The sequence below is a fragment of the Phlebotomus papatasi genome, chromosome 1 (assembly GCF_024763615.1).
Source record: "Phlebotomus papatasi isolate M1 chromosome 1, Ppap_2.1, whole genome shotgun sequence".
Taxonomy (NCBI): Eukaryota; Metazoa; Arthropoda; class Insecta; order Diptera; family Psychodidae; genus Phlebotomus; species Phlebotomus papatasi.
Genome location: NC_077222.1, coordinates 59,201,702 through 59,220,526, shown reverse-complemented (window position 1 = coordinate 59,220,526; position 18,825 = coordinate 59,201,702). Strand labels below are relative to the sequence as shown.

The window sequence follows — 18,825 nt, the reverse complement described above, 5'->3', positions numbered from 1 at the left end:
TACACAATGTTGTCTTGTGGTAGAAAGTGCAAATTTAAATAGTTTATACTCGTTGTGCTATATAGGGAAGGGGTTGAAATAGAAAGTGTAATCATTTTCAGAAAAGCCACTATAGGGAGGATAGAGGGTATAGCGTCTAAGCGTCACCCAGAAGATTTGCCAACATAATCGAGAAAATACCACCAAGGGCAATTAACCCCCTATCCTCCTAATCTCGATAGTATAACTTCTCGCATGACTTCTATAGTGACTTTAAACATTGGATGTCTGCATCACCTCTCAAACTATTTAGCACATTTCATACACGATTTGTTTAATGATGAGACTGGAGGCTGGGGCAAGAGCATCGACAATGTGAAGAGGGTAAAAGGCGATGGGCGTCAAAAGACGATGACTGTTTCCTTCACATGGGTGTGCAGACGATAGATTTAACACCATTTAACACACCAACGTTTTTGAGACGCTTCAAGAGGCAATGGCCTCACCCAGCGAGCACACTTAGCTGAAAAAAGTAGCGTTTTCAGCATATTTTTGCTGAATCGACTAGCAAAAATTTGCTGACTGATCAGCAGTTGTCGAACAAAAAGTGCTAACCAAATATATGGAAATGGCACTGAATCGCCAATTTTGTTTCAAGGTTAGCAGAATTCAGCTGAAAATACATATGTTTTCAGCTGAATTGCATTCGGTTAGCATTTGGTGCTCGCTGGGAGTGCTGCAATTTAAATTCAACAGTACACGGACAATGTTCCGGTAAAGTAAACGTACTTGAGAGGGAACACACAATTTAGCAATTCAACCTTTTTTCTGCTTTCCTCGGGCTCTCGCGCTTCTCTGCATTTCGCTAAAAATTCGCGGTTTAAATGAGACACAATTTCGTGGACAAAAGTTACAAATGGAAATGGCACAATACTCTCCCACGAGACCCATTCATATACCCTCACTTAAGCTGACTTTTCTCATTTACTTCTTCAAACATAAAGTAAGATGGGGCTTTAAATTTTTTAAATGGACCAATTACCAAATGAGCATTTTTAGGGATGCTTGAGGATCAGTAGAAGGTTCAACGTAGAAAAGTACACCCTATTAATCCCTTCCGTCTCTCTCCTCTAACAAGTCTACAAAACGGGCTTTTATACAATTGCAACACCTTTGCCACACAATGTCAGATTGTATTGAAAATTAGCAGTATAGAAATCATGAGACGAGAAAAACCCAGCTGATGGGATTAACCTCTCGGGCAAACATCACTTTTGCAGAAAATTTCAATTAACACCCTTCTGTTCCAAGATGCTAATCCCTCTTGTTTGGAAATTGTGTCAAGAACCTTACTTCCGATTTCTCCAACAATTGAACTCCATCTGAGAAGGTCTCAAGAACGCATAGAGAATACTAAAGAGATGTCACAATGGCTAAGAAGATAAAATCGATTTTGGGGAAATCCATTGACGGTTCCCGGTGTTTCCGAACATAAAATTAGTTTTCCGGCTGTCTATCTAAATCACGTTCTGAATTTCTGAAATATGTTCTCCATCCATATTGAAATTCTATACAATTTAGTTTGTGATGAACATGGGAAATAATACGGTTTTCCTGATTTACTGTAATAATCTTCAAAATTTAGTGGTGGCCTGAGTTAAAAAAAATTATAATATAAAGTTATATCTTGAGATCTATATATTTAAAAAAAAAAACTTTAACAGCAAATGAATCTAAAAGCTGTGTGAAATTTGAAATATAGGTTAAAAGGGTTAAAAGTAAAATTTTACTAATGTGACAGATAATTAAAATCATCAAATAATTGATAAATTTTGGTCTTGCTCTTGAAGATGTTGATTCTCTTAAATCACAACTTTAGCAAAATATATTCAATATTATTCTCTAAATGCCTTTCTTTTCCTTAATTTTTAAGGAAAACCTAATCATTCATTTTATATCAACTTAAAAAATCTAATAGAATTCGAAAAAAGCCCTAATATACTGTTTTTACAAGTTGTCACAGTTATGATCATCATTAATGACAGCAGTCCTTGGATTATTGATTAAATTTAAAAATTATTTAACGGTGATTGGAAATTATAACAGAAAATAGAGAAACAGAGAGTATAACGTAATCAAAATATTATAAACGAAGTTTAATCTTAATTATATAACTCTTTCTTATTTTGGTTCTTTGATATCTCAATTTAGAAAGATAATGCGTAAGAAGTTTAAAATACCCTTTGATGTCATTTTGAGACGATGCATAAGTCCCCAATGGCAGCAAATTAAGAAATCCATGTAGGGGAAAGTCGTCTGCCTTTAAATGCAGCAGCCTTCAAATGTTGCGATTTTTTCGTTGTTCTCAAAAGCATAAATTATATTCTATTAACTATTAGTTAGATATCCATCATCCTCACAAATCATCAAAAAATGGAGAGCCTAGCTCCTATTTCCTAGATGGTAGATAAAAAAATGAAAATGAGCTCTAAACTGTAATTTTGATGCTCCACAAATCATGTGATTTTTCATAGTAAAACTCATTTTACAAATAAATCTTCCATTGTGACACATAGAAGGTTAATCAGGCTTAATATTTCTGTTAATACATTTTGGTTCAGATGACACAATTTTTGTGGGTGGCAAAAATTTGAAAATATCACCCTGCAGCAGCCTTTAAATGCTAATGTCGTGTGCCTTTAAATCCTATCTTTCCATACATCAAAACATGTGAAATCGAACTCCTACTTTTCTCTGACGAACGTCATACAAATACTTATAACCTGCTATCTTGCTCCGACCGGGATGTTTCAAGTTGACAATTGTCAACTTCAATGGCTTTTTCTTCCAAATTTTCAAGTGCAAAACAGTGCTTCAGAAAAATGTGAAGAAAAATTATTGTGTAATGTCTTTTGACTGCAGTGATGATTTTAGTGAGTGCGTTAGGCTTCAACCTAATCATTTATAGCCCATTTAGTTTTATTGATTCAATATTCTCAGTGAAAAAAAAACATTTAAAGGTAGCTGCATCGCGTTTAAAGGCAGACTATGCCAACTGCCTTCATACAAATCGACATCACTTTTTTAATTTCCTCAGAAGGAAAAACTGAGGACTTGCGAGTGCTAAATGAGGTAATCATATACGCCGAATGAACAAAAGAATTTTTTGGTGTAGTAGAAAATAAAATCCATTTTGTGGATTCTTCAGAAAAAAATCTTAAATTTGGAACTCCATTTTTCGTTTGAAGGCAGACGACTTTCCCCTAATTAATAAGAATGGTTTTTTATATGAGTTTGATAAGATAATATATAAAGACTGACTGAATACGTATACTAAAAGGAACTCTTTTATAAAAATTTGACCAAATTTTTTATAGTGTTTAATAGACAATTTTAAAGTTGTAAGTGAAAAGGTTCTAGGTCGCTGCTAGGTCGGTGATGCAAATGATCCAGATTCTAATTATCTTTATAAGTAAACAGATATATTCTAGAACTAAAAATGTATGAATTGCATTTGGCTAGATATACTTTAATTCCACAGGAGCTGGGACTTCCAACACTCCTATATATACAAAAAAATATAATGAATAGCTTGAAGTATCGTTTTCGAGGAAACCTACCTCCTCTTTTGAGATTTGTGCCATATTATTTTTAGTAAATAATGCGTTGTAAAATATGACTTCAGATTGTCCTGGACTGTAGTTTAAATATGTACGATTTTATAAAGTGTTTCTCTTTATCAAAAAAAAACTTAGATAATAAATTAGGTGACATTTCTAAAATCGTTTAACATTGCTATTTTTAGACTATCAATTAACATGTTGAACTTTTGACGTAGAACAGCAACATAAAATGCATAAAAACACAAAATTGGTTTCCTTCAATCAAACTTGCTGGTTTCTATTTTAAAGTTAATCTTTGCGGCATAGGCGAAAACCAGCAGTTTTCAATTTTGCTACTAATGCGATATACCACCTTGGTAGAGATTGAAGCGTGAAAATGAAGAAATTCTCAAAGGAGAGGTATGGCAAAAAAAATTGCACAATTTGAATAATACGCATATACAAGAGGAGCTTTGATGACGGTAAAATTCACAGCTGTGGTAAATTTAAATTTCATTCAGTACTTCCGCCTCTTCAGGCCACTCCAACATACCGAATGAATGCAATTGTGAGAAATGTATGGACTAACATAGAATGTGTTGCAGTGGACAAAGAAAATTATAGTTCATTTATGCATATTTATTTGAATAGTGCTTAGAATTTTGATAAGATGGGTCAAAAATTTGGATTGGGGAAAGCAGGAAATGTCTCTTGTTGTGTGATTCACCGAGAAAAATTGTGAGAATGAAGACAATAAGGCTAGAAAAAATATTTGTTCATGACTTTTCATCCAATATTGGAGTCTGTTCATAAAGTTTGTTCTTCATAACTTTATACCACCACGCAATGTGGTTACGTCATTATCTCAAATAACAATAATTGTGATAATGAACAAATATTTGTGCTTCATTTTATTACACTTATACAGTACAATATTTGCTGCATTTTTTGGTGGGTTAGGGACATGGTAGAGCTTGGGGAATGCCTTATCAACTTACTTAACACTATATGGCTAATGTCAAGAGTATCAAGTAGCTGCATAAATACCTTCGCCATTTGATTGTAACTCTAATGAACGTCCCGTGGTTGGTGGCCAAAGACTTCCATGTGCATGCGACGACCCAGATGGCCCCATAAAACGCCCTCCAGTTGTACCCAACATGCCTTGAAACGGCAAAACTATAATAAAAGAAATAACAACATACAACACATAAACCAAATGAATCGAAATCAAACTTACTCAATAAACTTATAAGTCTAAAATGAATGAAATATGGAAATGAATGCAATAGAAAGATGCAAATGAAAATGAACTTATGACTTTTATGTATAAAAATGACTAATGATCAATTTAGGAAAATAAAGATTTTTTAAATAACTAAAATAAGAGCCAATTAATTTGAACATAAAAAGGTAAATTTGCCAATTGTTTCTCAGCGCCGTGCTACTTTTTGGGAGCTTGTTTAATTTGTAACACCCCAAAAAGGCACTCTCTCCCCATACACCAATTTTCTATCAACCACTTGTTTTCCATCAGTCGCGTCTTTCTTCTCTCTCTTTCTTTCAGCTTCTTTTCCGACTCAACGGAAAACTCTCAAGTTCCTGCTCCCCAACCTCTCTTGGGGGGATTTCCTATTGTACAAGTGCAGACGCAAAACCACATAGAAAGCCGTCAATTTGTTGCTCCCAGCAACTTGTTCTTGTGCAACAGTGATTCCAGCAATTCGCCTCACAATTCCACATCCCAGCCATCAGCATCTTAATTTAACGCCAAACTTTTTGCTTGGTGTTACTGAAAGTCTTTCTCGTATTTCATACACATCGCTAAATATACAGAATGTACACACAATATATATAGTCTATTTGTACATAAAGTATTAGGACCCCTTTTTCCCGCTCATTCTGTCTTCAGCGAGAAAACAAAAGGGTTTCGCATACGAGTAAAGATGTTTACTTGCAATCGAAGCTTTCTACAAAACAACCAACACTGTTGTAAAACTCTAAAGAATATCTATAGTTAGGAATATTTTATCCTAATAGCATTTTTAGAGTTTCACAAGACCATAAAACAGATGGCACAACGGGTACAACTAAAATGATAGACTTATGACAGAAAATAATCATGTTTATTTTGGAAATGCATTTTAAAAACAGACCCATGACAAATGCCCAACGCACAACACTTTTGTTTTGTGATTTTCGAAACTGCTTATCAAAGTGGGTGAGATGACTAACATGTAGATTTCATCAACTCTCATTCAAATGTCACAAACATGTTTACAAAATAAAAGTTATTGTATGCGCAATATAATAAGTAATGCGCAACGCACAATAACTTTTGTTTTGTAAACATGTTTTTGACTTTTCAGTAATGACCAGCGCACAATAACTTTTATTTGTAAACATGTTTTCAAAATTTCCCATGAGAATGAACGAAATGACTAGATTTAGATCTCACTCACTCTCATTGAAATGTCAAAAACATGTTTACTAAACAAAATTTATTGTGCGTTGGGCATAAGAGTGAATGAAATCTAGATCTAGTCATATCGTTCACTCTCATAAGAAATTTTGAAAACATGTTTACAAACAAAAGTTATTGTGCGCTGTTCATAATACATAGCACACGTAGCACACTGTACGAGGCAATTTAATTTTTGAAAATCTTTCCATTAATAAAATGCTCAACGCACAATAACCTTTGTTTGTAAACATGTTTCCGAAACTTCTTATGAGAGTGAGCGAGATGACTAGACCTAGATTTCATTCATTCTCACAGAAAAGTCTAAAACATGTTTACAAAAGAAAATTTATTGTGCGTTGGACATAAAGCCTATTATACTTTCAGTAAAGAATTAAATTCAATAAACTGAAATTTATAAAAATACATATGTAGATACAGTAGTTCTGGAAATAGATATTGGCGACAATTTTTTATATCCTTCTATTTATTATAGATATTAATTTTAACTAAGAATAGATTTTCTGTTTGGAAGACTTAGTTTATAAACTTATGGTAAAATTCAAAACCGTAACCCCTGTAATCGTACGAAATTGGTTACCGGTAACTGTTTATTTCGCGATTTATGGTAATTATACAGAAATTTATCAATAGACAATAGGAGTAAATGGGGTAGTTGTAGACTTTCACTTTCATGTCTACACTACTTGGATTTACGTTGACAAGTTCTACATTTGGCCAAGGACCCCTATGGTACCTATGAATTCATATTAGGTCTGATCCTCTGAAGTCTAATATCTAATAATTAGTAATTAATATCTAATATACTACTGCCCTCGCTTCCCCTACCATTTATGTCTTACACAGCCCTATATTCCGCGTATCCGGGACACTTTCCTCTTTCCAAACCAATGGCAAAATTAGTGTCTTATGGTCAAATACCAACAGTAACAAGATAAAATTTTGTCCTAGTCGACTAGGCCTGATTTTGACATTACTTATGATTTTTTTTTACTAATTTACCTTAATTTTTCATGAGAAGCTTGTTCAAAATAAACAACTATATAATTTTATTTCGATATATAATTCTATATTACCGAAAATTGAGTTTATGTACATTTTTCTTTCAGAATGAATACCTCTCTAAAAAAAATCACACTTTTCATGCTTGTTTACACATGGAATTCATAGCATTTTGAAATATTTCACTTGACTCTTGAAATTTTTGCTCTTCTCCAAAATGTACACAAACACTGCTGCAAAAAGGCCATGAAATAGATAAAAGAGAAATGTTCCCAGTTGCAAAAAGGTAAAAAAAAACACGAAAGTCTAAAGATTGTAAAGTTTTGGTTTCAACTTCAAATCACACTAGTACAAAATGCATCAGAACTCAAGCTGAGAGCTTCGCAGCAGAAGCTCTTGTTGAGTTAATTTCTTCAGCAAATAGGTAAAATTTAGCTGATGATTTTAATTGCAAATTGTACCTTCTGGTATTTGTGCGTTCTCGCAAGTTTCTTCTCTTAAACAAAAAGAAAACACCCATTTTCATGTAAACAATATTAAAGGTTCCAATGTTTTGGAGAATTTCCCATATATTGAGATAAAAAATTATGGGAGTGTGTGTATGTAAATATTTAATTACTATTTATGATAGATACACCACATAGGGAGAGACACACTGTGAGACGCGTCCAAGAATGGAAATAATAGAAAAAGGAATGGGAGAATCACAAATGGTGTACGCACGAAAAAAGTGAAATGTTTTTAAAATTCCATTGATGAATGGAACTCATACGGTACTTTTTATCAATCATCAATTTTCACATAGCAAATTTTTACACCCAATGGGGCTCAGTGCGCGCCAAATCTACTGATTAATTTCCATCACAGAAGCCGAAGGAGGAAGAAGTGTGTGTTAGAAAAAAAATACAGTGGCGAACGACAATTCGCGAAATGCTCGAATGTAAAAGGCTTCGTGCAGAACTTGAATTTGCTCCTGGCGTTTTTTTATGTGAGTTGAGTTAATATAATTATCTTAAACTTAGCGCAAAATTTTTGAAAAAGAATCAAACATAATTCAAAATAGATTATTAATCTTTACTGTGATTGCTATATTATGCCCAACGCACAATAACTTTTGTTTTGTAAACATGTTTTTGACATTTCAATGAGAATGAATGAGATGACCATCTCGCTCATTCTCATAGGAAATTTTGAAAACATGTTTACAAACAAAAGTTATTGTGCGTTGGGCATTATGCCCAGCGCACAATAACTTTTGTTTGTAAATATGTTTTCAAAATTTTCCGTGAAAGTGAACGAGATGACTAGATCTAGATTTCACTCACTCTCATTGAAATGCCAAAAATATGTTTACAAACAAAAGTTATTGTGCGTTGGGCATTATTGAGCCATTCATTGTGACATTCTTAAAAGAATGAGATTGTTGATAAACATAGTCACAAGAAGTGCAACCATCGTTTAAATTTTTCAAAATCGATATAGTCGATAGTATCGAAGGTATCGAAAATAAATTATCATGTCACCCCTGAATTGATTACCAAACTTAAAATTGAAAATTATGTTAAAAATCGTAACAAGTTCCAGTGGTTTTCCGATGTTGCATTTTTACTGTCTAGTGTTCTTCAAAAACAAAGGTATTTTGTAACAGAAAAGGCGATTTATAGAGAGGTTTTTCTAAGCTATCATATTAAAGTTTGTGGTCATAAGAATTCATAACGTCATGTAGGGTCGGAGGAACGTCTGTTCGACAGGGAACCCCTATTGACACTTTTGTCAAAATGTTGAAAATTATTGAATATAACTAGTAAAATATAAGTTAATATAACGTTTTTTCTGTAATATTTCTATTACTATAAACAGAGATGTTAAAATTTCGTATCCCAAATGGTACAGAGTAGGGTGTCAATAGGTGCTGACACGAGTTCTTAAAAAGTGTCAATAGACGTTCCTTTCACCCTAATGCTACCTTAGTAGAAGAAAAACTGTTTGTAATAAAAAAGCGAGAGGTTATCCGCTACATAAAGCTTTATTATACCAACATCCTTAACTTTGAAATAATACTTAGCTATCCAATTTCCAGATGACAGCTGTCAAACACTCCTCAAATTCAAAAAAAAAATCCCTTCATATAGGTTTTTATGTCATTTTCATTCCCATCATCCGGCTGACGGGAGTTAGGAGTATATTTTAGCAAACGTTATTCTGAGTTCAAACGACATTTCGTTGAGCTGTCTTTTATCAGGTCGTCAGACAAAATCGACTAGTTATAAACCACACATATAATAACATTTTGAGAGCATTTCTTTTAGATTTGATTCTAATTAGATTGGAGTGCCTCGGTTGTAAGATATCTAAAAATCGATGGGTTGTATAGACTTTTCTCTTTCGGAGTTCGAGCAATAAAAAAAACAAGAGATATTTTATGTGTGGTTTACAATTTATTTATTATGATATAATGTAATATATTCCCAACACCGCCATGTATTATAAAGAATATATTGCGCGGTTTGAATAATAAAATTGAGAATAACGCACATTACGTGCTCACCATTTGAGTTTGGTGTGGAAAGTCTTGGGTGTTGAATGAGTGTTTGAATAGACATTTCCTAAGTCTAAATGGTATATTTCATCTGCGTCTGAAAAAGGATTCTCTTCTACACTAGAAACCTGAAGACATAAGGAATGTATGAGTGTCACGTCCTATTTATATAGAAGTCTCTGCTAGCCAGCTTATTATAAAATTTGCAAACTCTTAAAAAGTCCTCAAAACTCACTTGTAAACTTTAAATATTGATATTTGAATTAAAATGAGAAAATTGTCCCATGTTCAGCCATGGCTTAGAATAGCAGAATTGGGAAATGTGGTGAAAAATGCGAAATTTGTTTTCACCCTTCTTAAGCTGAGATTCTAACATATCCGACATAGCATTTTATCTACCCATTTTTCAGCACATTTCACCCCTGAAGCCCCTGCCATTCAGGACTATCCAGAATGGAGACGTAGTAAAGAAAGAATGAAGCATTGCATTGCATCTTGGGCACCATCTCTCCAAAAGAGACTTTTCACTCTTCAGTGCGTATTTTACAGCCCAATAAATCAGTGTCCCGACACTCGTATTCAAAAGCAAAAGGAGTTCCTTCATCTGAACTCCCAGAGACATCCGTAAAACGTGTGAAAGAGATGCGACCATCACATTTGGGGTACCTCATCAGGAGTGAAAAAGGCGGGAAATAAAAACAACTTATCACATACCACTTAGGGTGTTTGTTTGTGCAGAAATGGAATGAAAGCTTTTCGCAAGTGTTTTACAGTATCCCGGACTTCGTGTTAAAGCCGTAATTTTCCCATTTCAATTCACTGGATGCTCTAGAAAAAGAAAGACCAAATTATATGTCTTACCACTCGACAGAGGTGGAAATGCCATTGAATCATGCCAAACAGCTAATTTTCCATGTTTTTTTTCTCTCTCCCCGAAAAACGAGTACTTCCACTTCTTTATAATATTTATATTGCATTGAAGCTTTTGGTGCCTTGATGTCTACTTTTACACACTTAAGATGTTAAGACGAGGCATAATTTCATACCATTTCAAACTTCAAACCTTTTTCAGAAATGAACTTGAACAAAAAATATGGCAATATGATTTGTAGTAGAAATTTGTAAGTTTGGTGTCAATTTTTAAAGTTTGCTTTTAAAGCGTTTCAAACACGTGGCTGGTTAATTTATAGAGCGCTTGCTCTATGATGAAAATGAACTGGGTTCAATTCTCTTTTAGTTCACCAGAAATCTTATGTCATTAAAGTTGTTCAAATTGCAAATTGTGAACTTTATTGTAAAGTGCATTCACAGCAATGCAATTGACATGATTTAGGTAATTCGTAGGACCTAGTAGATTTTATTGTTATCTTAAATATATTTTTTTTAAATGCTCTGTAAATATATGCATTTTGTTAATTAGAGATGATTTAGAAACTTTGTATGTTTCTAGAGCTAGAATTTGGTAAACTCTAGCTGAAGTGTCAAAAAGTACTACAAAAAAAAAACAAAAACAAAACCAATTTTATTAAGCAACTAAGAAACTACACAAACATTTGATTTCCTTTTAAATATTCTCGATATGAAGATCAAAATACTGAGATACATATTACCGAGAGTAAGAAGAACCTAGTTTTAATTGCTGCGCTCACACTTATACGTATATTCAATAACAATACTTACAAAAGTAATCGTACATTGGGTATTATCGGCAATTTCGAAAACTGTTTTTTAAAACAAAATTTTTTGTGTGTTGGTCACAACTTGATTTTCTGTACTAAACACGTTTTTGGGATATTGTCACCAAGTATCCTACAAAATTCTAGGTTAAATCCAAAATTAATCCATATCGTTCAATCTGTTCTCCAAACTAAAAAAAAACATTTCAATAAAACAAAAATAATTGTACGTTACCCGTAATGTTTTCGTATTTAGTAACATACGCATTATTTGTTTAATTAAAAGGAATTTCGGAAAATTGAAATAAGGATGCACTTTAATATTTCCTTACGTGTACATGCCGCATACTGAAACCCAATGCCTTATGCAAAAAACATTCAAAGTGGTAATATTAACACATCTGAATTTTTTTAAGCATTCGTTAACTCGAGTGTGGCCTTAATTTAAAAGGAATAATTTAGAAGAAATTTGACTATATGAACGAAATACTTCTTTTTGTGCCCAGTTTCTTTATCCATTCTGCAGATATATTTTTGCACACATGTCATGGTATCAAATGACATTCCTTTCACAAAAATACAACACAGACCACCTTACAATGGGAGTAAACTTTAATTAAAGGTCTATTCCACATTCTTCAGTCACTTCTTTTGCCACATGGATTTTTTTTTTCAGAATAAGAGGAGGGATATCCATATTTTTCATGAGATTATTTTATCTTGCCAGAGGAATGATGTATTGCCAAGGCAGGCAATAATAGAGAGATTTAATATTCCTGCTCAAATATTATTTCACATGCAATAAGCATGAAAATCTCTATGTGGAATTGTTGCAATAAAATAGAAAGAGTTTTATATGCTTTTATCATACAAAAATTGCAATATACCCCCCCAACCTCCAAACAGACAATGTATTCTTAAAACTTGGGGAACAAATTTAATTTCGGAGCTATATGGACTTTTTACTGGTGGGAGACATATAAAATGTATTCGATTTCACTTCTTTAAGTGCTCACTTGGGGCCTAAGAAATCCTTTTGCCTGTTATACTCTTTGTCTTCTCTTTTCGTGAACTTTTCCTTCTTGCCACAAGAAAAAAATACCCACAACAAGAAACCCCTTGACAAGGAGGCACAAAAAACGTTCATCTTCGCATCTTTCTATAATGTAGTTCAGAAGAAAAAAAAGTTCAAATAACCACGAGAGCGGCACAAGAGGAACCTCATGAAAAGAAATAAAATCGTCGGTAAATTGGAAGACCCACATTACGTGCATGTGGCTGAAAACGAACTTATTTTATTAGAGTTGACATCTAAATTGTGTTGGACATTGGCTTCGTTTGCATTCATTTCACTCCTCAAGTATTTTTATAGGTTCGAACCCCAAAAAATTACACTCTGAAGATCGTAAAGTCGGGGGTCAATAGCAGAAAAAATAATAACACACTAAATAATTCTTATTCTCAGTTATATGATCTTCCTCAATAGATTTTTTTCTCCCCCATACAGTATTTTTTTTAACATAACTTTTCCAGAATTTAGTGGTGGAAAGGGGAAGGAGGAATGAAGTTTTAGTGGCATTCTATGCTTGCAAGAGAACCGATGGTTATGAAGCCTCACCAGTTGATAGGAAATTCCAATTATATTTTGGCCAAGAAACCCCACATATGTGAAGTAGAGCACCATACAATGAGGATATTAAACTTAGGGTGAAATATACTGTAAACAGAATAGTTCAGATGTCCAGACACATTATTTTGCCTCAACATATTGTATACTTTGAGAAATTACTTCCACTGGGCTTGACTCATTTTTCACAATTAATATGACAAATTTTACGAGATCAGATACAAAGTTTTTCGTTTAAATGATATTCCTGAAAAATATGGTTTCAAGTGGAGATGCGAAAGCATATAGATTTCGTAGTGCTTATTTCAATTAATTTCGTCGAGTCATCTTAAAATTTAAGCCCAATATTACCAATCTAAATCGTATTATAAAATCATTTAAAAGGTGTTACAAAAAGTTGTAAAAGTAATACATTTGATTTTTTTATAAAAACTACATTACCGGTTATTGCCGATTCAGAAATAATAATAATAATAATAAAATAATAATAATGGTAGTACAATGTTCGATTGAGGAACTAGGCCTTCTCACAAACTCTTCGTAACATCCATTCTTATTTTTCTTATACAGGGGATTATCGTAACATGCCCTGTGGAACCTAGTACAGTGAATTAAGCTTATTGGATGCAATTCGAAGACCTTTAACACCAGAAAAATTCCTAATGACCTATAGGCCCTATAGAGGATTTCAAGATTAGACACCTGCATCATAGAGCGAGTGTTATACCACTTGACTCATTGAGTGCCCGATTTGTTAACCAAAACAAAAACTAGGTAATTTTAAGATTTTTCAATTATAGTACAACTAAAATAAATTCGCAGCGGTTATCTAGTTATATTGAAGTTGGTAAGCTACTTTCTAAAAGTTTTCTCTACGTTCAAAAGTCATCCATCACTGCCGTACATTGTTTTTCCATAGGGAGAACTTAGCAATTGACTTATTTAATCATAACGATTAAATAAAACTACGTCTAGATTCAGTCGCGGTTCTTCTTAAACTAACTCTCCTTACTCGTTGGTTTTCGTTTTTCAAGCGGATTACGCCAGCTATGAACTGTCCTTCATACACTTATCCTTTAAAATCTAATTCTGGCAGAATCGATTAGGAAATGTTCCAGAAAGGTTTGACTTTGAAATTAGGTGTACAAAAACGTTCTCGCTGTTTTAACAGCGACAACTTTTCTGTACACTCAATAGTTTCCATCAAACTAAACGTTTAACTCGGGTTTGAAAGTTGTCGAATTTTTAGACACTAAAGTAAATAATTTTAATTTTTCCAAAACTGATAAATTAATTACTCTTAAGCTAAAATAATTGATTTAACTCAAAAGTATTTTAAAAAGTTAAACTTTTAAAAGTTTGACATTAAATTTTAGACCTTTAAATTGATGATTCTGAGCTGTGGGAACCAAAATCCCGAATGGTCCAAATCCTGAAAGACTTGTAATTAAACGGAGAATAATGTGCGGAATAATTTCTCAAAATATAGAAAATTTGCCTTTGCCTTTAGCAAGCGCGGGTGCAATCGTGGAAGGAGATTCTTTCAAAAGATCAAAATTTTGAAGTTCACAAGATAGGGACAAGATAGAATAGAAGAATAGAAGATACAGCTGAACAAGAATAATCTTCGAATCAGGAAATTTTGGAATACCAAACACGATATCTATAACACTGTGGCATCTAAGTAGAAAAAATAAAAATGATTAAACAAATGTTCAAAAAAAGAATAATAATTCGTTAACGCGGAAATAAATCAAAGAATTAATGTAAGTCCTTTTCCTACGAAAAAGGACAATTTCTTAAAATATCGAAAGTAAAATCACTGCAATTTATTCAAACCAATTTTTCGGTAGTCCGGCAGCTGTTACTCTGACAGATTCCAGTTAGAAAGTGTTTTATACTTGATATTTTAAATTTAAATCTACACAGAGATGAGATTACTCAGTTTTTAGTTATTGCATAGAGTATAGGCAAGATTGATGGCAACTTGTTAAACTAATAAATATTTCGGTCTCTTCTAAAGAGAAAGCGCAACAAGAAGAAAACCAAGAGAATATAAATCGGTCTGTAAAACCATCCCAATTTGTAAGACGCATCCCTAATCCCAAAGATAGAGCTCAGTCAGTGAAGAAAAATAATTGCGCAGTGTGAAAATATTCTTCCTCACCAGCCATCCAATACATTTGAGTACAAAAGAAAAGATATTGCTCCAGTTCTTGGCAGCAAAATCCTCTGAGGTATAATCTTCATTTCCAGTAATTTGGCAATAATTTGATTAATAAAATAATTCCATAAAGCACGTGTTTAGTGTCAGTTTCAGAATAATTTTGCGGATTCTTTTTTTTTCATTTTCCTGCGCGTGAAATCCCAATGGTTCAATATTTCCTCGACTTTCTTTTGATGAGATCATCTCACAGACTAATAAGTGAGATAAGCCATCTACCCTTATAATAAAAACGCCGATGAGTACAGAATTCCTTTGTAAAGTATCTTAGCATATGTCGTATTGAAATCATTTCGCGACACATAAAATAAGGACGAGAATATTGGCATGATTGGCGGAAGAGAAAGGGAAGTTAATGTTGTTTTCTTTCTTTTGGCTGTATATTTGTTGAAATGTAATTTGGTGGGTTTTCACTCTCCACTGTCACCCATACCCCAGAGGAAAGTTGATATTTTCCTGTGTGGTATATCATGTTGTTGCGCCACGTGAAGTTGGATGGATATGACAAAAATGAAAATAATGTTGTGAATTTTACAAAAGAATAGGCAGCGAGAGAGAGGGATTGTAAGGGATAATAGAAAAGGGAGAAAATGCCTCATCAGAAAGTTTTCCCAACAGTATAGAATACCTAATGCCCAGGAAATGCTCACTGCCAAACACCACCACGTTTGACAATCGAACATAAGGGGTAACTCCCATCACCATTGCTATTCCGACGGCAAAGAAATAATACTAATCTACATATCTTTTAGATCAGACCCAAGGAAAACCACATGCTATGAATGCTGAAAGATAAATGGAATAATTTTTATGACAAATACTAAATGAGAATTTATTTTGTTAACCTCCCACACTCCTAAGCGTAAACCAACAATGCAGCTTCCATATCCAACTACTTGAAGTTCTAAAATACTGAAAACTATTCAGCCTTATAATTTTAAAAATTGAAAAAGAGTACAAATTTAAAACGATTTTTAATTTAAAGTACGTTTGAATTTAATTAATTTCGAAGCATTTTCGGAGTGGAATTGGTGTGATATTTTTTTAGTTTTGTTCGGTATTATTATTAATTAAATTGTTAAAATAATTTTAAAAGTTGTAGGGGAAACTGAGGCAGTCGGGACAGTAGTAAATACGGGGTAGTTGTAAATACTGATTTACTAAGTCTACCTGTACTATTTGGACTTACAGTAGAACCCCGCTATAGGCCATCGCTCTATAGTCCACAATTTATCGACCGTTGATTTCAAAACACTGATTTTAAGTTATGTTATGTTTTTTTAGTACGCGACATGCAATGTTGACATAATTATTTTAATATTTTTGGCAGACTTTATTGAGTAGTTGTGATAATTGTGATCCATAATAAAGAGAGCGAGGATAAGTACCACAATCGCAAAGAAAGTGGAAGTCGTCGAGCAATTTCAGTACTAAAAGTCGTTGATAATATTAAAAAATGACATGGACTATATAGTGCGACCCAAGTGTCAAATCTGGAACCAAATAAAGCCTATAGCGAGGCTCTACTGTATGTTGACCATTTCATCAGTGGACAAAGATCTCTGATATCTATGAATTTGTATAAGTCTCGTCCTCTGAAGTCTAATATCTAATTTAAAAAAAAAAACAAACAATGTTTGCAACTGCCCCATGTTAACTGCTATCCCAGTTTTCCTTAAATAGACAGAATATTGATCATCAAGGATATCTAAATCAATTGATCTAGACTTCAGTTATCTCAAAGGAGATGTACACTATGGTTAGAAAATAATCTACAGTTTACAGATAGATAGTTTCACCATCTAAGTTGTGGAAATGCCGGGTGATTATGAAAATGGTTTACACATTTCTAACGTTATCAAGAATTCTCAATTTTAAAAGCACTCAAAACATTCTTCCAGAATAATATAACTTGTCCAAATCGACACATAAATGTAAAAGTTATTAGTGAATATCTGCATACACATCAATTTTTTAATTCGGAAGTTTTGTTCTAGGATGATTAAAATTATTAAACAAAATCATTTCCAGAATTAAACATAGTATCGAAAGTTAAGCGTTAAAATTACGAGACCTAAATTTCATGATTTTAAAATCTCATATACCATGAGTTAAAATTCTTTATCATCTTATTCAGTTCCTTATTTCTTTTCTACCCCTGTCGACATCATCATCATTACCCAAACTCATGAGCTCTAATATGCAGATAGGATTTTCCACTGCTGCCACTTCTTCTGCGCGCATCTCATTCCCGGACGCAAGAGGGAGAGAGGTCTCTTTCTAACATCCATGCTCTAGCAACAGTACCGATCAATAGAACAGTCACTTGGGAAATGTAAATGATTTCATTCTATAACCTTGTGCACAATTTATACTAACACACTCAAAGGTGGAAAATAAATTCGACATCATGAAATATTATTTACTCTTTCACTCCCAACCTACGAGCAACTATGCCACAGGAGTTTCTGCCTCACTCCTCAATTACGTATCTGGCAGTGAATCCTGGCGTATCGGTTGGAGATGCATGGGTGGTGTATTAAAGTGTATTTGGGTGAGATATTAACAAATTGGGTATTTTAGGGGGCAATAAAACTTTCATCGCAAAGTGTTGCGCACGTATTTGGCGCCATGAAGATTGCTTCTTTGCATCGTGGAAAAGCAGAGTTCTCCATGCCTCTTCCATGCAAGCCCAGAACCAAATATTACACAAACACCACGTGGTGTCCTCGGTAGAGTTTAGTATTTTGCGTATTGTGCTTCCAATGGTCCCCTCTTGCAATCAAGACCACGAGATGCTTATGGCTTCAATATCCTCGGCAACAAATCATCCGGCCACTCTCCATGCAAGGAGGTTTGCCTTTTTTTCAACTCCTCCAAACTCACTCGTTTCCATATTCCAGAGGCATAGATGCCAAAGGGGGACCAACAACAAGCCATTCCAAAGTCCTCTAACACCTAGCCCAAAGTCGTAAATTTGTAGCTGCACGTCGCGATGTGCAAATGAGAAGTTTTTATTTGATAAATGAATAGACGGTACTTGGGGATTTTCGTTGGAGCTGAAAACTTTAAAATTGCCGGACGTGAAGCTTGCACTGGATTGCCTGTGTAACACGGAACGCCACTGGTGTGTAGGTCTCAATTCATGAATTTAATGGTAGAGCGGTGTCTCCTACATTTCGCACATAGAGTACTGGATACACTGGATATGACTTGCAATAGAAAGGGCTAGGGTGGTCTCTTAGGGGTGGCAAAAAGTTTGAGGCAGCATGCAAATTTTGCATGTGGTATAGAGTCCTGAAAAATACGAGGAGGAAATATGGACAAAGGTTTATCCTGAGAAAAAAAGGGTATCCTGAATAAGTAATTTCTATTCAAAGAGTCATATCCAATTGTATCTTCTCAATTAGTTGCACTTTCACCCTCGACATTCAACCCATTGTATCCCATTTGGAGCCTCTACATCATCAGGGTCAAGTAATCTTTAACTGATCCAGGCCGGATGGGTAGTTTTTCCGTGGCTCTCAACGACGCAATTTCCTCAGTCAGGGTTTTCCTGTGTAGAGTCAAGATTTCATATTGAGATAGTTCTAGAGACAGGACTTCGTGCTATACGGAGTTGAGCATATGGAAATATGAAAATGACACACAACCGTAATATATGAGCAATTTCCCAAATATCCTCTGTCTCAGG

At 33.9% G+C, this 18,825-nt stretch overlaps 1 protein-coding gene across 4 annotated transcripts in view; it reads right to left on the bottom strand.

Annotated features, from left to right (window-relative positions):
* Window positions 1-18,825, bottom strand: part of LOC129809485 (protein winged eye) — a 170,745-nt gene that overhangs the window by 40,049 nt on the left and 111,871 nt on the right. For all 4 annotated transcript variants that reach the window (XM_055859325.1, XM_055859326.1, XM_055859327.1 and 1 more), the window contains exon 3: window positions 4,629-4,760. In XM_055859325.1, the coding sequence (XP_055715300.1) occupies window positions 4,629-4,743 (115 nt within the window). In that variant the 5' untranslated portion in view covers window positions 4,744-4,760. The remainder of the gene's footprint in view (window positions 1-4,628; window positions 4,761-18,825) is intronic.